Below are 25,284 nucleotides of genomic sequence, written 5' to 3' on the forward strand. Positions count from 1 at the left end.
GAACCTCATCAGATTTTTTTGGAGCCAATCCTCTAATTTGTCTAGGTCCCTCTGTATCCTATCTCTACCCTCCAGTGTACCTACTACTCCTCCAAGTTTAGTGTCATGTGGAAACTTGCTGAGGGTGCAATCCACGCCATCCTCCAGATCATTAATGAAGATATTGAACAACACCGGCCCCAGGACTGACCCTTGGGGCACTCTGCTTGATGCCTGCTGCCAACTAGACATGGAGCCATTGATCACTACCCGTTGAGCCCTATGATCTAGCCAGCTTTCTATCCACCTTATAGTCCATTCATCCAGCCCATACTTCTTTAACTTGTTGGCAAGAATACTGTGGGAGACCGTATCAAAAGCTTTGCTAAAGTCAAGGAATAACACATCCACTGCTTTCCCCTCATCCACAGACCCAGTTATCTCCTCATAGAAGGCAATTAGGTTAGTCAGGCATGACTTGGGTTAGGGTTAGGGTTAGGGTTAGGGTTAGGTTTAGGGTGAATTCTTGGTGAATCCATGCTGACTGTTCCTGATCACTTTCCTTTCCTCTAAGTGCTTCAAAATTGATTCCATGAGGACCTGCTGCATGATTTTTCTAGGGACTGGGTGAGGCTGACTAGCTTGTAGTTCCCCGGATCCTCCTTCTTCCCTCTTTTGAAGATGGGCACTACATTAGCCTTCTTCCAGTCATCTGGGAGCTCCGCCGATCACCATGAGTTTTCAAAGGTAATGGCCAATGGCTCTGCAATCACATCTGCTAACTCATTTGGGCTACTTACTTTTTGCGGTTCACCAAGCTTGGAACAGATCATTTAACTTTAGAAAACATCCTAACAGGCCTGTCTTATCTTAATCGCCTGTAATCACTCTCTTTATAAACCAAATTTTGACTCCCTGCCTCAGGGGCTCAAACTGGGAGCAGTCTCCTGTCTCCTCTGCAGAACTCCTTATATTGCAAACTAAGGGCTGGTCCCCACTTAGTCCGGACTTCGGACTAAGGTACGCAAATTCAGCTACGTTAATAACGTAGCTGAATTCGAAGTACCTTAGTCCGGACTTACCGGGGTCCAGACGCGGCCGGAAGTCTCCCCCCGTCGACGCTGCGTACTCCTCTCGGAGAGCTGGAGTACCGGCGCCGATTGTGGGCACTTCCGGGATCGATCACAGAACATCGATTGCGTGCCTCCGGACCAGCCGGTAAGTGAAGACTAGCCCTAAGGCTGCCTGTCTGAGGCTTGCCTTTTTTGGGGTGTGTGTGGGGGGGATGCCCATCCATACCCCACCCCAAATCTGCCCCTGCCCCTTTTTTATGTCTGAAATCTAGTTTTGCTGCATACAACATTAAGTTACACAATAAAATTATTACAATAAGACAGTATTATGTGTATTTATATTATTACTTAAATTATGGGATTTGTATAAACATACCCACCCTCTCCCTCTGAAATGGGTTGGGCTTATTTTGAAAGGCAGTGCAACTTTTTGTGTGTATGAGACTTGGCCTCATTCCAGCTGTGGGGAGACAGTCAGGACACTATGCTGCTAAAAAAGCAGTGTGGACCTGGGAGAACAGTTTTAGCACTCGGAGTACTTGTGGCACCTTAGAGACTAATAATTTATTTGGGCATAAGCTTTCATGGGCTAAAACCCACTTCATCAGATGCATGGAGTGGAAAATACAGTAGGAAGATATATACATATATATATACACACAGAGAACATGAAAAAATGGGGGTTGCCATATCAACTCTAACGAGACCAATTAAGCGGGAGAAAAAAACTTTTGTAGTGATAGGCCCATTTCGAATAGTTGACAAGAAGGTTTGAGTAACAGTAGAGGAAATATTAGCATGGGGAAATAGTTTTTAGTTTGTGTAATGACCCATCCACTCCCAGTCTTTATTCAAGTCTAATTTAATGGTGTCCAGTATGCAAATTAATTCCAGTTCTGCAGTTTCTCATTGGAGTCTGTTTTTGAAGGTTTTTTGTTGAAGAATTGTGACTTTTAGGTCTGTAATTGAGTGTCCAGGAAGGTTGAAGTTTTTGAATGTTTTATAATTCTTGACAGCTGATTTGTGTCCATTTATTCTTTTGCGTAGAGACTGTCCAGTTTGGCCAATGTACATGGCAGAGGGGCATTGCTGGCGCATGATGGCATATATCACATTGGTAGACGTGCAGGTGAACGAGCCCCTGATGGGTTTCAGAGTGGTAGCCATGTTAGTCTGTATCAGCAAAAACAACGAGGCACCCTTGTGGCACCTTAGCGACTAACAAATTTATTTGGGCATAAACTTTCGTGGGCTAGAACCCACTTCATCGGATGCACGATGTGAAAAAACACAGGATCAGGTATAAATACATGAAAGGATGGGACTTGCTTTACCAAGTGTGAGGTCAGTCTAATGAGATAAATCAATTAACAGCAGGATACCAAGGGAGGAAAAATAACTTTTGAAGTGGTAAGAGAGTGGCCCATTACAGACAGTTGACAAGAAGGTGTGAGTAACAGTAGGGAGAAATTAGTATTGGGGAAATTAAGTTTAGGTTTTGTAATGACCCATCCACTCCCAGTCTTTATTCAGGCCTAATCTGATGGTATCCAGTTTGCAAATTAATTCCAGTTCTGCAGCTTCATGTTGGAGTCTGTTTTTCAAGTTTTTTGTTGAAGAATTGCCACTTTTAGGTCTGTTATTGAGTGACCAGGGAGGTTGAAGTGTTCTGCTACTGGTTTTTGAATGTTATGATTCCTGATGTCAGATTTGTGTCCATTTATTCTTTTGCATAGAGACTGTCCAGTTTGGCCAATGTACATGGCAGAGGGGCATTGCTGGCACATGATGGCATATATCACATTGGTAGATGTGCAGGTGAACGAGCCCTGGATGGTGTGGCTGATGGAGTTAGGTCCTATGATAGTGTCCCTTGAATAGGTATGTGGACAGAGTTGGCACCAGGATTTGTAGCAGGGTTTGGTTCCTGGGTTGGTGTTTTTGTTGTGTGGTGTGTAGGTGCTGGTGAGTATTTGCTTCAGGTTGGGGGGCTGTCTGTAGGCGAGGACTGGCCTGTCTCCCAAGGTCTGGGAGATTGAGGGATTATCCTTCAGGATAGGTTTTAGATCCTTGATGATGCGCTGGAGAGGTTTTAGTTGGGGGCTGTAGGTGACGGCTAGTGGCATTCTGTTACTTTCTTTGTTGGGCCTGTCTTCTCGGTACCCTTTTGGCTTTGTCAATCTGTTTCTTCACTTGACCAGGTGGGTATTGCAGTTTTAAGAACACTTGATAGAGATTCTGTAGGTGTTTGTCTGAGGGATCGGAGCAAATGCGGTTGTATCTTAGAGCTTGGCTGTAGACAATGGATCGTGTGATGTGGTCTGGATGAAAGCTGGAGGCATGTAGGTAAGTATAGCAGTCAGTAGATTTCTGGTATAGGGTGGTGTTTATGTGACCATCGCTTATTAGCACCGTAGTGTCTAGGACTGATCCAGGCTGAGGTTGATGGTAGGGTGGAAAGCATTGAAATCTTGGTTGAATTCCCCAAGGGCCTCCTTCCCACGGGTCCAGATGATGATGTCATCAATTTAGTGCAAGTAGAGTAGGGGCATTAGGGGACAAGAGCTGAGGAAGCGTTGTTCTAAGTCAGCCATAAAAATGTTGGTATACTGAGGGGCCATGCGGGTACCCATAGCAGTCCCACTGACTTGAAGGTATAAATTGTCCCCAAATATGAAATAGTCGTAGGTGAGGACAAAGTCACAAAGTTCAGCCACCAGGTTTGCCGTGATGGTATCGGGGATGCTATTCCTGATGGCTTGTAGTCCATCTTTGTGTGGAATGTTGGCATAGAGAGCTTCTCCATCCATAGTGGCTAAGATGGTGTGGCTGATGTGATTAGGTCCTATGATGGTGTCCCTTGAATAGATATGTGGACAGAGTTGGTGTCAGGGTTCCTTCCCCACTTTGAACTCTGGGGTACAGATGTGGGGACCCGCATGAAAGACCCCCTAAATTTATTTCTACCAGCTTAGGTTAGAAACTTCCCCAAAGAACAAATTCTTCCTTGTCCTTGGACGGTATCGCTGCCACCACCAAGTGAGTTAGGGTATGTCTACACTACGAAATTAGGTCGAATTTATAGAAGCCGGTTTTATAGAAATCGGTTGTATACAGCCGATTGTGTGTGTCCCCACATAAAATGCTCTAAGTGCATTAGGTCGGTGGACCGCGTCCACAGTACCGAGGCTAGCGTCGACTTCTGGAGTGTTGCACTGTGGGTAGCTAACCCACAGTTCCCACAGTCTCCGCCGCCCATTGGAATTCTGGGTTGAGATCCCAATGCCTGAATGATGCAAAATGGTGTCGCGGGGGGTTCTGGGTACATGTCGTCAGGCACCTCCCCCTCCGTCAGAGCGACGGCAGACAATCGATTCGCGCCTTTTTACCTGGGTTACCTGTGCAGACAACATACCATGCCAAGCATGGAGCCCGCTCAGCTCAGCTCAGCTCACCGTCACCATATGTCCTCTGGGTGCCGGCAGACACGGTGCTGCATTGCTACACAGCAGCAGCTAATTGCCTTTTGGCAGTAGATGGTGCAGTATGACTGGTAGCCTTCATCGGCGATCTGGGTGCTGGCAGACGTGGGGCTGGCAGATGTGGGGCTGCATTGCACACAGCAGCAGCCCCTTGCCTTTTGGTAGAAGATGGTATATTACGACTGATATCTGTCATCATTGTACTGCAGTGGCTGTCAATCATGGGCACCTGAGCAGACATGCTCAGTCCTATCGAACAGTCTCGACGATGATGGCTATCAGTCGTAGTATGCTATTTTCTGCCAAGTGCCCAGTATTTTCTGCCAAGCACCCAGAAGATGCCGAGGGCTATCAGTCATGCTGCACCGTCGTCTGCCAGCTTAAGATGTAAAAAATAGATTTGTTCTGTATTTATTTGCTTCCCCCTCCCTCCGTGAAATCAACGGCCTGCTAAACCTAGGGTTTTGAGTTCAATCTTTGGGGGGGCCATTCTGTGTGACAGTTGTTTGTGTTTCTCCCTGATGCACAGCCATCTTTGTTGATTTTAATTCCCTGTACCTGTACGCCATGTCGTCACTCGCCCCTCCCTCCCTCCCTCCGTCCGTCCGATACTAGTTTCGCGCCTTTTTTCAGACCAGACGCCATAGCACTGGGATCATGGAGCCCGCTCAGATCACCGCGGCAATTATGAGCACTATGAACACCACACGCATTGTCCTAGAGTATATGCAGAGCCAGGACATGCCAAAGCAAAACCAGGACCAGCCGAGGAGGCGATTGCAGCGCGGCGACGAGAGTGATGAGGAAATTGACATGGACATAGACCTCTCACAAGGCACAGGCCTCAGCAATATGCAAATCATGGCGTTACTGGGGCAGGTTCATGCCGTGGAATGCCGATTCTGGGCCCGGGAAACAAGCACAGACTGGTGGGACAGCCTCGTGCTGCAGGTGTGGGACGATTCCCAGTGGCTGCAAAACTTTCGCATGCATAAGGGCACTTTCATGGAACTTTGTGACTTGCTTTCCCCTGCCCTGAATTGCCAGAATACCAGGATGAGAGCAGCCCTCACAGTTGAGAAGCGAGTGGCGATAACCCTGTGGAAGCTTGCAACGCCAGACAGCTACCGGTCAGTTGGGAATCAATTTGGAGTGGGCAAATCTACTGTGGGAGCTGCTGTGATCCAAATTGCCAGGGCAATCAAAGACCTGGTGATATCAAGGGTAGTGACTCTGGGAAACGTGCAGGCCATAGTGGATGGCTTTGCTGCAATGGGATTCCCAAACTCTGGTGGGGCGATAGACGGAACCCATATCCCTATCTTGTCACCAGAGCACCAAGCCACTGAGTACATAAACTGCAAGGGGTACTTTTCAATGCTGCTGCAAGCCCTGGTGGATCACAAGGGACGTTTCACCAACATCAACGTGGGATGGCCAGGAAAGGTACATGATGCTCGCATCTTCAGGCACTCTGGTCTGTTTCGAAAGCTGGAGGAAGGGACTTTCTTCCCGGACCAGAAAATAACCGTTGGGGATGTTGAAATGCCTATCATGATCCTTGGGGACCCAGCCTACCCCTTAATGCCATGGCTCATGAAGCCGTACAAAGGCAGCCTGGACAGTAGTCAGGACCTGTTCAACTACAGGCTGAGCAAGTGCCGAATGGTGGTGGAATGTGCATTTGGATGTTTAAAAGCACGCTGGCGCAGCTTACTGACTCGCTCAGACCTCAGCGAAAAGAATATCCCCATTGTTATTGCTGCTTGCTGTGCGCTCCACAATATCTGTGAGAGTAAGGGGGAGACATTTATGGAGGGGTGGGAGTTTGAGGCACATCGCCTGGCTGCTGATTATGCGCAGCCAGACACCAGGGTGGTTAGAAGAGCACAGCAGGGCACATCAGAGAAACTTTGAAAATGAGTTTTGTGACTGGCCCAGCTACAGTGTGAAACTTCTGTTTGTTTCTCCTTGATGAACCCTCCACCCCCCCCCCCCCCCGGTTCACTCTACTTCCCTGTAAACCAACCACCCTCCCCCTTCCCTCCCCTCCCCCCTTGAGCACCGCTTGCAGAGGCAATAAAGTCATTGTTACTTCACATTCATGCATTCTTTATTAATTCATCACACAACTAGGGGGATAATTGCCAAGGTAGCCTGGGATGGGTGGGGGAGAAGGGAAGGAAAAGGACACACTGCAGTTTAAAACTTTAACTCTTATTGAAGGCCAGCCTTCTGATGCTCGGGCAATCATCTGGGGTGGAGTGACTGGGTGGCTGGAGGCCCCCACACCGTGTTCTTGGGTGTCTGGGTTATGGAACTTGGGGAGGAGGGCTGTTGGTAACACAGGGGCTGTAGCAGCGGTCTCTGCTCCTGCTGCCTTTCTTGCAGCTGAACCATACGCTGGAGCATATCAGTTTGATGCTCCAGCAGCTGGAGCATCGACTCTTGCCTTCTGTCAGCAAGCTGACGCCACCTATCATCTTCAGCCCGCCACTTGCTCTGTTCATCCCGCGATTCAGCCCGCCACCTCTCCTCTCGTTCATACTGTGCTTTTCTGTAGTCTGACATTGACTGCCTCCACGCATTCTGCTGTGTTCTTTCAGCATGGGAGGATATCTGGAGCTCCAAGAACATAGCATCCCGAGTCTGCTGTTTTCTCCTTCTAATCGTCACTAGCCTCTGTGAAGGAGAAACATTTGCAGCTGGTGGAGGAGAAGGGAGAGGTGGTTAAAAAAGACATTTTAGAGAACAATGGGTACACTCTTTCACGTTAAATTTTGCGGTTCACATTACACAGCACATGTGCTTTTGTTACAAGGTTGCATTTTTCCTCTTATATTGAGGGCCTGCCGGTTTGGTGTGAAAGATCACTCACGCAGTGCCAGGCAACAGATTTCGGCTTGCAGGCAGCCATGGTAAGCCACAGTCTTTTGGCTTTTTTAACCTTCTTAACATGTGGGAATGGTTTCAAACAGTAGCGCCCTCATTTCCCATACCAAGCACCCGTTGGGTTGGCCATTTAAAATGGGTTTGCAATGTAAAAGGAGGGGCTGCGGTTTCCGGGTTAACATGCATCACAAACCAAACTAACCCCCTTTCCCCCCACACCCAATGATTGGGGATGATCACTTCACCCCTCCCCCCCACCGCGTGGCTAACAGCGGGGAACATTTCTGTTCAGCAGAGCAGGAAGGGGCACCTCTGAATTAGGGTTACCATCCGTCCGGGTTTCCCCGGACATGTCTGGCTTTTTCAGTGTTAAATGGCCGTCCAGGGGGGATTTCTAGTCAAGTAGAAATGTCCGGGATTTTCCCCTTTCCCTCATGCGGAGTGCGGCGCGGCTGATTGGACGCCTGGCCTGATTGAAAGCCACTCACAGCCACTAGGGCCTCTAGCAGCCAGAGTCCCTCCCCCTCCCCCGCTCCCTCCTCCCTCACAGAGGAGCGTGGCTGTGTTTGATTCCACGTGGAGCCTGCATTTCTCCCTCTGCCGGGTGAGCGGGGGGAGCAGGGCAGGCGGCGGGGTGTGTGTGTGTGTGTGTGTGTGTGTGTGTGTGTGTGTATAGAGGCTGCAGGGGCAGGGGGCGCAGAGGCTGCAGGGCGAGTGGGAGCAGGGGGCACAGAGGCTGCAGAGGCGGGGGGGTGCAGAGGTTGCAGGGCGAGTAGGGAGCAGGGGGTGCAGAGGCTGCAGGGGCGAGGGGGTGCAGAGGCTGCAGGGGCAGAGGGGGTGCAGAGGCGAGTGGGGAGCAGGGAAGCACTTAGCAACCCCCAACCAAGATCAGAGCAGGAGGGAGGAGGGGGAATGCGGGGTGCTCAGAGGAGGGGGCAGAGTTGGGGCAGGGACTTTGGGGAAGGGGTTGGAATGGGGGCGGAGAAGGGGTGGGGTTGGGGTGGGGCCGGGGGTAGGGAAGGGGCGGAGTTGGGGCGGGGGCGGGGCCCTGGCCCCGTGGAGTGTCCTCTTTTTTAAATGTTTGAATATGGTAACCCTACTCTGAATGTCCCCTTAATAAAATCACCCCATTTCAACCAAGTGACCATGAATGATATCACTCTCCTGAGGATAACAAAGAGCGATAAGGAATGGATGTTGTCTGCATGCTGTATGTTTATGACAGTTGGCAATGGGCTTTGTTGCAAGGATAGGTTCCTGGGTTAGTGTTTTTGTGGGGAAATGACCAAAAGCAAGGATTTGGAATAGAAAACTAGTTGAAAATTGCATGAGAATAAGCTAGACAATTCAGCTTTGTCCTCTGCATTGAACTGTACAAGTTTGGGGAGGACCAGAGGGAAATCTGATGTTAATTTAAGTATTTAAACTTCATTTAAATGTAAAATTGAACAAAACCTGGAAGCCACTAGGACGCCTTCTGAATCTACTGTCCAAGCCCTCCCCCACTTCCTAGCACAGAGAAGAGTCCAGCCCTTTGACTTTTACTTTCATCTTTCTGTATACTTCTAGGAAAGAGGAGAAAGGAGTCAAAGGACAGTACCAGTTTGCAGGGAAGAAGGACCACATGGCCCAGGAGCGAGAGTCTAGAAGGAGAACTGAGGAATGACTTGGTTATTTTAGTGGGTTTGTGATCTTTAATGTGATGGAATGAAAACTGGAAGGTGAGGTTCCTGTGTGAAGTTGCAACTGAATGCACAATCTGCACTTCCTCTGTGTGCAATGAAATTTTGGAAGGAGAATCCCTGGGGCATTTCGAATAGAAACGTGTTTTAAGGAAAGGAGCATTTACTGGAGGTGTCTAACAGTGAAGAAAGTGAGATACTAAGAAGTTTTGTTATGTTCCCTGCAGTTTTTTTCTTTCATTTTCTCCTTAGTTCTGCATTTTAAACCTTATTTTTCTCTGAATTTCCCATTCCTTTGCCTGGCACTTTGCTTTGGGAAAATCTGTTTTTTCTGTTTAACTTGTAAAAAATGTATAATCAGTAATTGAATTTCTGCGACTATGTTTTGCATGTCTGTCTGTGTTCTATGTTCTATGTTCACATGTATGTTTGACATGCAAGATGCTGCTGTGATTTGTCAGAGAGGAGACTGGTTTGTTGAAGCAGACCATGAGACTAAGGGCAAATCAGATCAGATCTTCTAGACCCACCCCCAGAAACCTCCTGTCCCCCAATTTCCTGTCCCTATCACTCCTCAGTCATGAGGGGAGGAGTCACTGTACAGGGAGCTGCTCCCCAATGCCAAACCCCCATGGGTCTGGACCCCCCATACCCAACACTCCTGCCAAGCCTAACTCCCCCACACTCAGAACACCCCCACCGAGCCCTCTGCACCCAAATCCACACCCAGCCGAGCCTCACCCTCGCATCCAGACCCCCCCCCACCACCAAGCCCCACCCCCTCTTCAGCTGGACTCCCATTGAGCCCCTCCCCCCTGCATCCAGATTCACCCCTGTACTCAGACCACCCCCTGCACCTGGACCACCCTGATGAGCCCCCCGCACCCAGACCCTCCTGCTAAGCCCCAACCACCATCACCTGGACCCCCCTGTAACGGGGTTGGGATTCACCACCGTGGCACCTCCTACTGGTTGTTCCGGGAATTAGCTCAGTCCAGTTGAGCGCCCCCTCCTGGTGGTGTCCCGACCGTCGTCTCGCCCTCGGTTGGCGTGCCTGAGCCCACATCGCTCACCAACTCGTGGCGTCCTCTTCAGGACCACTGCCCTCCGGCAGTGCCCCTCTGTCTTTCCACACCCCCTTCCGGGGGGGTGGGGAGGAGGCTGGGGTCAATCAGCAGTCTCCTTGTCCAGCCACCGTAGTCAACCACACACCCCAAAGTCTAATCCCTCCCAACAGGGATCTGGCGTGGTCTGTACTGGCCGTTCCCTACGGCCAATGGCTAGATGTACTGCATGGCAGTGGGGGGGGGACCCAGGCCCGCCCTCTACTCTGGGTCCCGACCCAGGGACCCTCTGGCGGCAGCCTCGCTGTCCTCCTACTCTCCCCTCGTCTGTCCGCTTCCCTGGGCCGCTTCCCCTACTGCCCCTTGCACCTGCTAGGCCCTTCCACTCAGGGCCTGCAGCCTGGCAGGCCTCAGGCTAGAGCTCCCCTCTGCTCCCTGAGCCTGGCCAGCACTGCATTGTCTACGGTGCTAATCTCCCAGTTTGTAGATAGACCTTCCCCCCTCAAAGGTCTGGGACAGACTGACTGCTCTCTCTCTGTGCAGTCTTTTATAGGGCTGAGCCTGGCCCTGATTGGCTGTTTCCAACCTGGGCCCTGATTGGCTCCCCGTAAGTCCTTATCTGATTGGCTGTGCATCTGCGCAGGCCCACTGGCCTGCCGCAGCCCATAATCTCAGGGAGTGGGGCAGCTGCCCCACTATACACCCTCCCCCTTAAGAGCCCTCTCGGGGGGGGGGGAGGGGAATTCCCTATCGCCCCTGTGCTCCTCGTAGCTGGGCCCTCAGGGAATCTCTCTCATAGCGCAGGCCCTCCACTAACTGGAGCAACCTGCCTCCTTCTTCTATGGTCTGGGTCCCCACCGTAGACCTCCCTGGTCCTACGTGGGTTCCCACCTCCATTTGAGTTCCCACATCAACCCTCCCAGCCCCTATGTGGGTTCCCTGGTTAAGGTGGGGCCTCTCTACCCCAGCCCCCTTCTCTTTGGGGGCCTCGACCTGGACTACCACCCCCTGTTGGCTAGCCCCAGACCAAGCCTCTTTCTCAGGCACTCCCCCTTTTTGCCTCAGAGGGCAATGCCTTCTTATGTGGCCCTTGGTGTGGCAGTGGAAGCACCCTTGGCGCCTTCCCCCTGCCACGGCCTTAGTCCTGCTTGTCTGGGCCCCAGCCCCTCCTTCTGGGCTGGCCCAGGCTGTGGGAGCCTTGTAGGGGCACTCCCTCCTTAGGTGTCCCTGCTCCCCACAGACCCAACAAGCCAGAGGCCCCCCTGTTACTGTCACAGGGGGCACCTTGTCTGGGTGAGGCTTCTCTGCCCTTTCCCAGTAGGGACACTCCCTCCTGAAGTGGCCCTTTCACCCACAGGCGTAACAATTCCTGAGCCCAGGCCCTGGCCTCTTGCCCTTGGTGCCCGGTCCCCTATACGGTCTGGGTGCCCACCAGGGCCGGCTTTAGGCCGATTCAGCCGATTCGGCTGAATTGGGCCCTGCGCCAAGAGGGCCCCGCGCTGCAGCTGTCCGCCCCGCCCCCAGCTCACTTCCCCCTCCTCCCCTCCCCTGCATGCCCCGCCCCCTCCCCTGCTTCCCGCGAATCAGAGATTCGCGGGAAGTCTGAGACGAAGCAGGGGTGGGCCGGCAGCACGAGGTAAGCTGGGGTGGGGGCGGGAGAAGGGCTCCGGGGAGGCGCGGCCCGTTCCCGCAGGCCCCAGCGGCTCTGGCCCGGCCCGGCTCCGTCCCGGTCCCCGCGGCGCGGCTCCATCCCCCTCCCCCCCCCCGCAGCGCGGCTCGGGTCCCCCCGTAACCCGTCCCGTCCCCCCCCCCGCGGCGCGGCTCGGGTCCCCCCGTAACCCGTCCCCCCCCCCCCCCCGCGGCGTGGCTCGGGTCCCCCCCGTAACCCGTCTCCCCCCCCCCCTCCGCGGCGCGGCTCGGGTCCCCCCGTAACCCGTCCCCCCCCCCCGCGGCGCGGCTCGGGTCCCCCCGTAACCCGTCCCCCCCCCCCCCGCGGCGCGGCTCGGGTCCCCCCGTAACCCGTCCGTCCCCCCTCCGCGGCGCGGCTCGGGTCCCCCCGTAACCCGTCCCCCCCCCCCCGCGGCGCGGCTCGGGTCCCCCCGTAACCCGTTCCCCCCCCCCCCGCAGCGCAGCTCGGGTCCCCCCGTAACCCGTTCCCCCCCCCCCCGCAGCGCAGCTCGGGTCCTGGGGGCGGGGCTTGCTGCAAGCCCCCCCCCAGGAATCGGGCCCCGCTCTTGCTAAAGCCGGCCCTGGTGCCCACCCCCCGCAGCAGCCAGAGCACCTCTCTGCTGCTCGGCAAGCCGAGCCACCCAGGCCCTCCAGTAAAAGTCTTTCTTCTCCATCATTCTGTCTCAGTCTCTTAGTCTCTCAATGTGGCACAATCTGCCTAGTCCTCGCTCTGCCCCTTGTGTCAGGGGTGGACTGCTATGCCCACATTCTCCACCACATGTAACGGGGTTGGGACTCACCACCATGGCGCCTCCTACTGGTTGTTCCGGGAATTAGCTCAGTCCAGTGGAGCGCCCCCTCCTGGTGGTATCCCAACCATCGTCTCGCCCTCGGTTGGCGTGCCTGAGCCCACGTCGTTTACCAACTCACGGCATCCTCTTCAGGGGGGATATCACTACTGCCCTCTGTCCTCCGGCAGTGCCCCTCTGTCTTTCCACACCCCCTTCCGGGGGAGGGGGGGGCTGGGGTCAATCAGCAGTCTCGTTGTCCAGCCACCGTAGTCAACCACACACCCCAAAGTATAATCCCTCCCGTCAGGGATCTGGCGTGGTCTGTACTGGCCGCTCCCTACGGCCAATGGCTAGATGTACTGCACGGCGGTGGGCGGGGGGGGGGGGGGGGAACCCAGGCCTGCCCTCTACTCTGGGTCCCGACCCAGGGACCCTCTGGCAGCAGCCTCGCTGTCCTCCTACTCTCCCCTCGTCTGTCCGCTTCCCTGGGCCGCTTCCCCTACGGCCCCTTGCACCTGCTAGGCCCTTCCACTCAGGGCCTGCAGCCTGGCAGGCCTCAGGCTAGAGCTCCCCTCTGCTCCCTGAGCCTGGCCAGCACTGCATTGGCCGCGGTACTAGTCTCCCAGCTTGGAGATAGACCTTCCCCTTTCAAAGGCCTGGGACAGACTGACTGCTCTCTCTCTGTGCAGTCTTTTATAGGGCTGAGCCTGGCCCTGATTGGCTGTTTCCAACCTGGGCCCTGATTGGCTCCCAGTAAGCCCTTCTCTGATTGGCTGTGCATCTGCGCAGGCCCACTGGCCTGCCACAGCCCATAATCTCAGGGAGTGGGGCAGCTGCCCCACTACACCCCCCAACAAATCCACTGGCTCCCTTGAAGCCTTTGAGGAGCAGTGGGCGCTGTCCGGGGTTCTCTGCTCGGTGTCCCCGTCTGGTTCTCTTCTTTTGACCCTTTGACCACACTCCTGTCCCTGTTTTTACATTAGTTGTCCCCCGTAATTATTTGAGTTCCAGGCCCTGTGGATCCTCCCCTTAGGCTGGGGGGGGGGATCCTTTAGCAGTGGGCGGGCTTACGCCCGCCCACTTCCCGGAACCCAATAGGTACACCCCCCAACAAATCCACTGGCTCCCTTGAAGCCTTTGAGGAGCAGTGGGCGCTGTCCGGGGTTCTCTGCTCGGTGTCCCCGTCTGGTTCTCTTCTTTTGACCCTTTGACCACACTCCTGTCCCTGTTTTTACATTAGTTGTCCCCCGTAATTTTTTGAGTTCCAGGCCCTGTGGATCCTCCCCTTAGGCTGGGGGGGGGGATCCTTTAGCAGTGGGCGGGCTTACGCCCGCCCACTTCCCGGAACCCAATAGGTACACCCCCCAACAAATCCACTGGCTCCCTTGAAGCCTTTGAGGAGCAGTGGGCGCTGTCCGGGGTTCTCTGCTCGGTGTCCCCGTCTGGTTCTCTTCTTTTGACCCTTTGACCACACTCCTGTCCCTGTTTTTACATTAGTTGTCCCCCGTAATTATTTGAGTTCCAGGCCCTGTGGATCCTCCCCTTAGGCTGGGGGGGGATCCTTTAGCAGTGGGCGGGCTTACGCCCGCCCACTTCCCGGAACCCAATAGGTACACCCCCCAACAAATCCACTGGCTCCCTTGAAGCCTTTGAGGAGCAGTGGGCGCTGTCCGGGGTTCTCTGCTCGGTGTCCCCGTCTGGTTCTCTTCTTTTGACCCTTTGACAACACTCCTGTTCCTGTTTTTGCATTAGTTGTCCCCCGTAATTATTTGAGTTCCAGGCCCTGTGGATCCTCCCCTTAGGCTGGGGGGGGATCCTTTAGCAGTGGGCGGGCTTACGCCCGCCCACTTCCCGGAACCCAATAGGTACACCCCCCAACAAGCCCCTGTGTATCCAGATTCCTCCTGCACCAGACCTGCCACCAAGCCAACCACACCTAGATTGCCCCACACAGAATCCAGAATGCCACATCTGGATACCCCCACATTATGCCCCTCAACACTTGGATCCTGTTAGGGACCGAGTCGCACATGTCACAGAGGGGCAGGGCCCCTGGGGGTTTCTGTGGCAGGCCCGGCCCCTGTGCTGTGTCAGGGTTGGGTGCAGCCTCACTGCTGAGTCCATGTTCTGGGGGGTGGGGGCTGTACAGTGATCTCCCAACTCCGTGCAGCCAGTGGCCTGTGCTCCCCACTGCCATGCTGGAGCTTCCACATTTATTTATTGACAAAATATGCAGAATTTTAAAATATTGTGTGCAGAATTTTTAATTTTTTTGGTGCAGAAGTCCCTCAGGAGTACCTTGTTGAACCTCTCAGGGAAATACAGATGCAGTTGCCCTGAACTGTACCATGCACTTTCCTGGAAATTGACAATAGACTTACAAGTGGACTGCCAGATGCTGAGCTCCCCGACTCTCTACCTTCCTCCCTCTCAACTTCCCTCCCAGCCCAGCTGTGGCTCCCCAGCTGCCTCCTGGAAGGATCTTGTCAATTTCACTTTCTCCCTGCAGTGGGGCAGCCAGGGTTTGGCCTTTTCAATTTTCTTGACAAAAAAACCTTTTTTCTTTCAACAAAATTGAATTTTTCCTCCAGAAAATTTTGATGTTGTGAAAAGACCATTTTCATTTGGAAAATCATTCTGATGGACAATTCCCAGCCAGCTCTGATCTGTATGGGCACCCTGTCCAGCTAGCCAGTCTCCTGTAGCATGTCTGAGAAAGGGTTGGGAGGATGGCAGACAGGATGGTATGGGCTGGGGAACAGGATTCCTTCTCTGCCCCTCTATGAAGGTATTGGGGGGCAGGCAGGCTAGTTGGTCACCCTCAGAGGTGATAGGAGCAGAAGAAACTCCAAGAGTGAGTTCTTAGAGGTGGGAGGTGTTATTGGTGAGGGGATATGAGGAAAATAGGGAATGGATCATAGGGACAGGCAGGTGTATGACATGATGGCTGGATGTTTGTGTTGGGAGAAAGAACAGGAGTTCTTGTGGCACCTTAGAGACTAACAAATTTATTTGAGCATAAGCTTTCGTGCCCACTTCATTGGATGCATAGAATGGAGATATAGTAAGGAGATATATATACACACACAGAGAACATGAAAAGGTGGGAGTTGTCTTACCAACTCTAAGAGGCTAATTAATTAAGATGAGCTATTATCAGCAGGAGAAAAAAACATTTGTAGTGATAATCAAGATGGCCCATTTCAGACAGTTTGACAAGAAGGTGTGAGGATACTTAACATGGGGAAATGTGTGTGTAATGGCTCAGCCATTCCCAGTCTCTATTCAAGCCTAAATTGATGGTATCTAGTTTGCATATTAATTCAAGTTCAGCAGTTTCTCGTTGGAGTCCATTTTTGAAGCTTTTCTGTTGCAAAATTGCCACCTTTAAGTCTGTTACTGAGTGACCAGAGAGGTTGAAGTGTTCTCCTACTGGTTTTTGAATGTTATGATTCCTGATGTCAGATTTGTGTCCATTTATTCTTTTGCGTAGAGACTGTCCAGTTTGACCAATGTACATGGCAGAGGGGCATTGCTGGCACATGATGGCATATATCACATTGGTAGATGTGCAGGTGAATGAGCCCCTGATGGGGTGGCTGATGTGATTAGGTCCTATGATGATGTCACTTGAATAGATATGTGGACAGAGTTGGCATCATGCTTCGTTGTAAGGATAGGTTCCTGGGTTAGTGTTTTTTTCTGTGGTGTGTGGTTGCTGGTGAGTATTTGCTTCAGGTTGGGGGGCTGTCTGTAAGCGAGGACAGGTCAGTCTCCCAAGATCTGTGAAAGTGAGGGATCATCTTTCAGGATAGGTTGTAGATCTTTGATAATGCGCTGGAGAGGTTTTAGCTGGGGGCTGAAGGTGACGGCTAGTGGCATTCTGTTATTTTCTTTGTTGGGCCTGTACTGTAGTAGGTGACTTCTGGGTACTCTTCTGGCTCTGTCAATCTGTTTTTTCACTTCAGCAGGTGGGTATTGTAATTTTAAGAATGCTTGATAGAGATCTTGTCGGTGCTTGTCTCTGACTGAGGGATTGGAGCAAATGCGGTTGTATCTTAGACAAACATCAGGGGTAGGGAGTGTGTGTGGGGGGGGATGTTTACATCATTGACTTGTACAATATGAGAAATGCCAGACATTGGATAGGTTTCCAGTGTTGCTGTATCTGTGTTGGCCCCAGGATATTAGAGAAATAAGGTGGGTGAGGTCATATTATTGATTGAACCATCTTTTATTTTTCTATAGCTCTTGACCATGGTGTTATAACCTGTTCATATGTGTATATGTGCCATATATGCCCTTTACTGAATCACTTGTGTTTGTGTGACTGAGTCACACTAGAAGCAGGAGGATACTGATATGTGATAGAAATTCCCATTGATCTCAGGTAAAGGTCTGTATTTTGGGAAAGTTTTATAGCTGCAAGCGTGCATAGCAGAAGACTGCAGGGTATATGTCTGTAGCCATTCAATATAAGATTCTACTCAAGGGTCTAGTTTTTAGGAAAAAACAGAACATCGGCTATGACCACTTGAATCTATTAAAAATAGATCTATTGAATCTATTAAAATATTTTTTTGCTCAAGAAGTGGTGTTAACTGATGCCCTCACAGGATAATACCTTGGATAATTATATTTTTTCTATCTAAAATTCCTCTTGCAATAACAATTGTTGTTTTTCACTTTTCCTCCCTGAAATTTTATGGGAAGTTGGAATTCTACAAGACATGGCCATGGATGCAGACACAGAACTCTTGGAAAAGATTAGTCTGAACGAATCTGCCTCCGAGATGGGGGAGGAAGAAGGAAAAGGTCAGTAATTCCAAAGGGGCTGTAATCTCCAGAGACTTTTCCTACTGAAGAGCCACAGACCAGTGACTAGCAAAGGGACACCATTTGAGATGAAACTAATAGGACAAGAAAGAGATCTTGGAGTCATTGTGGATAGTTCTCTGAAAACATCCACTGAATGTGCAGCGGCAGTCAAAAAGGTGAATAGAATGTTGGGAAGCATTAAGAAAGGGAGAGATAATAAGACAGAACGTAGCATATTGCCTCTATATAATATAAATCCATGGTACGCCCACATCTTGACTACTGCGTACAGATGTGGTTGACCCATCTCAAAAAAGATATATTGAAATTGGAAAAGGTTCAGAAAAGGGCAAAAATAATGATATGGGGGTATGGAATGGTTTCTGTATGAGGAGAGATTAATAAGACTGAGACATTTCATCTTGGAAAAGAGACGACTAAGGGGGGATATGACAGAGTTCTATAAAATCATGACTGGTGCGGAGAAAGTGAACAAGGAAGTGTTATTTACTTCTTCCCATAACACAAAAACTAGGGGTCACAAAATGAAATTAATAGGCAGCTAGGTGTGGGGCATAGCCTGGGGAGGCTTCAGAGACACTCCTCTGAGACACATTTCCTCCTTGATTCCGCTCTCTCCATGGAAGTAACAATATACTGCTGGCCTATATCAGCAGCAAATTATGACTAATAGACAAATGGACTTTAAGGCCAAAAGGAACCATCATGATCATCTAGTCTGACCTCCTGCACATTGCAGGTCCCAGAACCTCACCCATCCCCTGCTGTAATAGGCCCCTAGCCTCTGGCTGAGTTACTGAAATCCTCAAATCATGAGTTGAAGACTTCAAGTTACCTTTTATTCCAGTTTAAATCTGCAAGTGACCCATGACCCATGCCGCAGAGGAAGGCAGAAACCCACCAGGGTCTCTGGGGGGAAATTCCTTCCCAGGACCAAGTGTGGTGATAAGTTGGACCCTGCGAATGTTGGCAAGACCCTCCAGCCAGACACCTGGGGAATAATTCTCTGTAGTAACTCAGAGCCCTCCCCATCGAGTGTTCCGTCTCTAGCCACTGGGGATATTTGCTGCTAGCAGTTGCAGATGGGCCACATGTCACTGTAGGCAGTCCCATCACACCATCCACTCCATAAACTTATCAAGCACAGTCTTGAAGCCAGTTAGGTTTTTTGCCCCCTCTGCTCCCCTTGGAACGCTGTTCCAGAACTTCATTCCTCTGATGGTTATATATCTTCATCTGATTTCAGGCCTAAACTTGTCTAAAAAAATCTGTTATCTTCTCAAAGGAAAAGATCAGCTTGGTCTGCCACAATTTACCTTTTGTAAAACCATGTTGTATTTTATCCCAATTTACCTCTATGTCCTTAAGTATTTAATCTTTCAGAATTTGTTCCAAGACCTTCATAAAATTAAGGTCAAACTAACAGGCCTGTAGTTTCCCAGATCACTTTTTTCCCTTTCTTAAAAGTAGGTACTATATTAGCAATTCTCTACATATAGGGTACATCCCCCAAGTTTACAGATTCATTAAAAATCCCTTGCTGTTGAGCTTGCAATTTCATGTGCCAGTTCCTTTAATATTCTTGGATGCAGATTATCCGGGACCCACGATTTGGTCCAATTAAGCTGTTTGAGTTTGACTTTCACCTCGTACAGGGCCGGCTCTAGGCACCAGCAAAACAAGCTGGTGCTTGGGGCGGCACATTTTTAGGGGCGGCATGGCTTGCGCCAGAATGCCGCCCCTAAAAATGTGCCCCGGCCGCCCTAGCTCACCTCCGCTGCTGCTGCCACGGCGCGCGAAACAGCTGATTCGCGCGCCGCTACTCGCCCTCCCTCCCAGGCTTGAGAGCCTGGGAGGGAGGGGGAGCAGCGGCGCGCGAATCAGCTGTTTCGCGCGCCGCTGCTCCCCCTCCCTCCCAGGCTTGGGAGCCTGGGAGGGAGGGGGAGAAGCGGTGCCCGCGCCGCGGCCACTCAGAGTCTCCCCCTCCCTCCCAGGCTCTCAAACCTGGGAGGGAGGGGGAGATCCCGAGCGGCCGCGGCGCGCAAAACAGCTGTTTCGCGCGCCGCTGCTCCCCCTCCCTCCCTCCTAGGCTTGAGAGCCTGGGGGGAGGAGGCAGGGCTGGGGATTTGGGGAAGGGGCGAAGTTGAGGTGGGGCCAGGGGTGGGGTAATTGAAGAACCGGAGCGGCCAAAATGGTTTTTGCTTTGGGCAGCAAAAATCCTAGAGCCGGCCCTGACCTCGTATGTGCTATTTCTTCTTCTATAGCCTCATTTCCATTTGCCTCCCTACCACTAACACTAAGCCCCTCATTACCCTTATTAAAAACTGAGGCAAAGTATTCATTTAGTTGCTGGATCATGTCTAGATTCTCTTTAATCTCCACCCCATCCTCAGTGCTTAGCGGTCCCTCTTCTTCTTTCCTTTTTGTCTTTTTATTTATATGGCTACAGAACCTTTTAACTGTGGGTTTTAATTTCCTTTGCATGGTCCAACTCTGCTTGGTTTTGGGCAGTTCTCACTTTCCCCCTACACTTTCTGACCTCCTATGCTAGCTCAGGGTGTGGAGCGAGTGGAGCCAAGTCTGTTCCCCTCCCTGCTCACTCCCCACGATCTGCTCGCTTGCATTAGGGGAAAGGCTCAAAGTAAACATGCCCAAGGATTCTAGGTAGCCTGTGCAGGGGCAGTAGGGGGGTTCTTTCAGAGGGATTTGGGCACCTAACTCCCTAGGCACCTTTGAAAATCCCAATCTAAATTCCACCTACAGACTCTATATTACTGATGAGCATGAGCATGCCCGAAAGAACCCAGCTTGATCTCAGGTCCCAGGTTGAGCTTACAGGGCAGGCAACTGGAAAAAAACACCTTTTTCTTCTGTGACCAGGGCAAATTGAGCATCAATTAACTGAGACATTAAAGAAGGAAGCCCACAGTGAATATTTTTTAAGGATTGGCACTAAGGTCCATTTTTAAGCAGAGAACAGGGGTGAAATCAATAGGAATCTTTCCAGTGACTTTATGGGGACAGGATTTCATGACAGAAATGTATGTGGGAAGAGTAATGAGGATATCAGTGGGTGTGTAGTCCACCAGCCTTCCATTAGATTTTGTACAGTACATCACACTATCTGGTGCTCATAGACAAGGTGGCAACAGGAACCTTTTGGAAACTGAGATTTTCCTTATAGGCTTGGATGATTAGTGTCATTTGTGAAAGGTTACCACCAAAGTAACTATCAACCCTACTAAAATACTAATCATTTCTACACTGGCATATCTTCTGATCACAGTAGAAAATCCATCCCTGCATTGATTACTCTATTAAACAGAAAAAAGAAGAACAGGAGTACTTGTGGCACCTTAGAGACTAACAAATTTATTAGAGCATAAGCTTTCGTGGACTACAGCCCACTTCTTCGGATGCATATAGTAGTGGGCTGTAGTCCACGAAAGCTTATGCTCTAATAAATTTGTTAGTCTCTAAGGTGCCACAAGTACTCCTGTTCTTCTTTTTGCGGATACAGACTAACACGGCTGCTACTCTGAAACCTGTCTATTAAACAGAGAACACCCCGACCTTCCCCCCCCCAAAAAAGAATGGAAATGTGAAATTCCACTCATATGCTTTATATTTTTTTTCATTTTAGTCTTGGGAAACAACAGTAACCATGCTGCACCATCCCTGATCTCCAGCCTCCAGGAAGGGGCCTCTGCACTGAATACTTACACAGCAGAGGAGGAGAAGAGCAAAACACCTCCAAAGAACAAGGGCCAGATCATTTTTCATGACCACATATATCTGAAATGGGTTGAATGGGAAGGGTCAGTTCCAAGGGGGGCAGTTTCCATCTGGAATGAGGAGGCATCTCGCACAGACTATTTCTGTGCAGAGGCAGGATGTTCTGTTGGGTTTTTCAATGAAAGTAAAGGTCCATATTGTTACTACCCCTATGCTGATCAAGAACATCACACCTCAAACATCAGAATGTTGGTAAATGAGGATAACGTTGAAGTGCTAGAGTGGAAGGAAGAATCATATGGCTCCGTTCCACCAAAGTCAGTTCCAAGCTACCCAGGAGTTAACGTTTTTGTTGGTAAGAATTGTTATGGCTTAGGGAAAGTAGTCCCTAGATGTGAAGCTTTCTTCTTACCTCATAATGGCAAAGAGAAGTGTTACAAAGAATATAAAGTTCTGACTGCTAACACTCCCAGGAGATAGCAAAAGTTCAGTATTTAATAAATAAGGCAAAATTTTCTTACTGGCCAATTCCAATCTTAACAATGTCCAAAATCCTTAACAATTTTCAAAATATAAAAGAAACCATGACTAATGAGCAACATTGTAACATTGGTCACCCAACTTGTGACAGGTTCAGTCAGAGAGACCCCTCTGTGACTGTCATTTGATATGCTGAAACTACCTCTGAGCTCATTTACCCTGTAGGTTTCAGGTGTAATCTGCAACTGCTTCAAAACAAGTTCCTTAAATTTACCATAGTTTGAAGCATCAGCAATAGGCATCTTATTAAATATGTCCAGAGCTCTCCCAGTCAATTTTGCAACCAAAGTGGTCATTTTTTGATCTTCAGGAATCTCATGGAGAGTACATAGTCTCTCAAAGGTGATGAAATATTCGGCAATATAACTGGATTCATCATACTGTGAGCATAATCGTTCCCATTTGTGGATTTTTGTGGAATTAGAGCCAGCTGCTGAAGGGTTTTGTCTCTTCCACTCTATTACAGCCAGTTCATGTTTCTGTGTCTCAATTTGGGCCTGTATTTCTGTCTTTTAATTCCAGGGCAGCTTTTTGTGCTTCAATTTCTTTATCTTTTAAGTCCAGGGCTTGCTGGTGGGCAGCTTTTTGTGCTCCAGTTTGAGCCTGTTTCTGGGCCTCCATGGTTTCCCTGGCTGCAGCTGCTTCTTTGAGCCTCAGTTCTGCCTGCCACATTTGAAACTCATGGTCCTTTGCCTTTTCTTCCGCTTCCAGTCTGGCCAGCTCTAGTTTTGTAGCTGCCTTACTGGTAGTCATTTTCCTGCTTTCTTGTACTTATTTCCCTCACCCGAAATAAACAAACAGAAAATAACAAACCAGTAACCACTTTATCTGTTCTCCAGCCACCAAACACAAAACTCACGTAAAATCACTACCAGTATCTCAAAGCAATCAGCTGTGCACAGATCCTGCTAACTACACCACTGTGATGGGTTCAGTCACAGAGATCCCCTTGGGACTGTCACCTGACGTGCTGAAACTACCTCTGAGTCCGTTTTCCCTGCCAGCTTGGGACTCCAGAACCCTGCCTTTAACTGAAAAGCACTCAGCAGGTATTTCTGTCTCCAACACCCACACACCCAGCTCCCAGTGGGATCTAAACCCCAAATAAATCTGTTATACTCTGTATAAAGCTTATACAGGGTAAACTCATAAATTGTCCACCCTCTATAACACCTATAGAGAGATATGCACAGCTGTTTGCTCCCCCAGGTGTCAATCACTTACTCTGGGTTTACTAATAAAAAAAGTGATTTTATTAAGTATAAAAAAGTAGGATTTAAGTGGTTTCAAGTAATAACCAACAGAACAAAATAAGTTACCAAGCAAAATAAAACAAAACACGCAAGTCTAAGCCTAATACATTAAGAAACTGAATACAGGTAAATCTCACGCTTCTTTCACAGAGTAGACTCCTTCCTAGTCTGGGCCCAATCCTTTCCCCGGTACAGTTCTTGTTAGTTCCAGCTCAGGTGGTAACTAGGGAATTTCTCATGACTGGCAGCCCCCTTTGTTCTGTTCCACCCCCATTTATGGCTTTGGCACAAGGCGGGACTCTTTTGTCTTTCTGGGTCCCCACGCCTCCTTCTAAATGGAAAAGCACGAGGTTTAAGATGAATTACAGTACCAGGTGACATGGTCACATGTCCTGTGAGACCCCAAGCCTCCGTTCTTTCTAGCCTGACTCACATGAAAACAGGAAGGCTTACAAGTAAACAGAGCCATTTACAACCAATTGTCCAGGTTAATCGGAGCCATTAAGATTCTAAACCACCATTAATGGCCCACACTTTGCATAATTACAATAGGACTTCAGAGTAATACTTCATATTTCTAGCTTTAGATACAAGAATGATACATTCATACAAATAGGATGAACACACTCAGTAGATTATAAGCTTTGTAATGATACCTTACAAGAGACCTTTTGCATGAACCATATTCCAGTTACATCATATTCACACTTATAAACTCATTTCCATAAAACATATGGAGTGCAACGTCACACCACAATCAGCACAAAAGTTCCGATTTTCAATGGGACATCAGTACATTTTTCATCAGTGTGACAGACCCAGACCAGTGGGGTACAGGAGTCTGGTAGAGGGCAAATATACTGGTCATTGGATGAGTAGTTTTCTGTTCCCTGAGTGACAAGAGCAGGGCTGCACTAGAGTAATCAGGAACCTGCTAGAACCAGTTAAGGCAGGCAAGCTAATTAGGACACCTGGAGCCAATTAAGAAGAAGCTGCTAGAATCAATTAAGGCAGGCTAATCAGGGCACCTGGGTTTTAAAAAGGAGCTCACTTCAGTTTGTGGTGTGAGTGTGAGGAGCTGGGAGCAAGAGGCACAAGGAGCTGAGAGTGAGAGGGTGTGCTGCTGGAGGACTGAGGAGCACAAGCATTATCAGACACCAGGAGGAAGGTCCTGTGGTGAGAATAAGGAAGGTGTTTGGAGGAGGCCATGGGGAAGTAGCCCAGGGAGTTGTAGCTGTCATGCAGCTGTTACAGGAGGCACTATAGACACCTGCAGTCCACAGGGCCCTGGGCTGGAACCCAGAGTAGAGGGCGGGCCCGGGTTCCCCCCAAACTTCCCAATTGACCTGGACTGTGGGTTCTCCAAGAGGGGAAGGTCTCTGGGCTGTTCCCCAACCCACATGGTGAATCTCTGAGGCAAGAAAATCCGCCAATAAGTGCAGGACCCACCAAGATAGAGGAGGAACTTTGTCACATAAGAGATAACTTTTCTGTCGTATAAGTGCCAGTTGTACCAAGCTGCAAAAACATCTGTTTACCTGTGAAATGAAAGTCCCCACCATTCACGAATGTGAGGTGGTCATGATAGGAACAGAGATGAGGGCTCATATACCCTAAACAACCACACTCATCCATACTTATCAAAACGGAGAAACTCTCAACAACACCATTCGGGAAACATGCACCAACATCCACATCTCAGATGTGAACGCTGAGTTGAGACCGTGCCAGCCCATAAGAAATGCTGAACTGTGTCCAAAAGAGTCTGTAGTTCCAGTATCAGCAATATGGAAAATAGTAGCTCTACTTTAAGCTTTTTCTTTTCCCAGATTTTAATCTTTCCATGGAATTAGTATAATAACTTTATTGTTTAACATTTTATTTAGGGTTGTTTTCTTTAGATAGTGAAGGTTGGGACCAAGACCAGCATACAACCCCCAAGGAACACCTCCTTATCCACTATCCACTTTATTCTCTGTTCTTATGCTCCCAGCTGCCATGCCACAGGAGAGTAAAAAGAAGATAAATATTGTGCATCAGATTTATTTTTCTGTTGTTCAGATGGTTTTTAGTGTGCCCATCGTTGTCGTATCTAAGTGCTGCATAACTGAATTAATTTCTGTCCATGGTAAGGTTCTGGCATGGATCCACAAGTCAAGTTGGCCTCTGACCTTTTGTCACGGATCCACAGGATCACTTCTATGCCCTGATTTGGAACAGTCTCTACGAGGATGCCCTTCAGTGTGCCAGACCCCCGCAGGGTCTCACTCTTCCGCCAGGATCAGC

General features: G+C 49.9%; 1 protein-coding gene and 1 long non-coding RNA gene across 6 annotated transcripts in view; one reads left to right on the forward strand and one right to left on the reverse strand.

Annotated features, from left to right (window-relative positions):
- Positions 1-24,598, forward strand: part of LOC101941125 (uncharacterized) — a 54,154-nt gene extending 29,556 nt beyond the window's left edge. Inside the window, exons 5-8 of one of the 5 annotated variants that reach the window (XR_010594110.1) lie at positions 7,381-7,452; positions 8,996-9,147; positions 17,345-17,446; positions 21,114-22,723. Coding sequence is in view for 1 of the 5 variants with exons in the window: in XM_065574405.1 (XP_065430477.1) it covers positions 5,192-6,451 (1,260 nt within the window). In the remaining 4 variants the exon portion in view is untranslated. Of the gene's footprint in view, positions 1-4,719; positions 7,453-8,995; positions 9,148-17,344; positions 17,611-21,113 lie in introns of those variants that run through there. The other 4 variants (XR_010594109.1, XR_010594108.1, XM_065574405.1 and 1 more) reach the window with 4 other exon arrangements.
- LOC135976811 (uncharacterized) lies at positions 6,623-11,688 on the reverse strand. Its single transcript, XR_010594112.1, has 2 exons — positions 10,028-11,688; positions 6,623-7,239 (listed from the first exon to the last, which is right to left on the reverse strand). It is a non-coding gene; the product is annotated as an uncharacterized LOC135976811 (long non-coding RNA).
- Positions 24,599-25,284: the final 686 nt, after the last annotated feature.

Source organism: Chrysemys picta, chromosome 20, assembly GCF_011386835.1.
Source record: "Chrysemys picta bellii isolate R12L10 chromosome 20, ASM1138683v2, whole genome shotgun sequence".
In the NCBI taxonomy this organism is placed as follows: domain Eukaryota; kingdom Metazoa; phylum Chordata; order Testudines; family Emydidae; genus Chrysemys; species Chrysemys picta.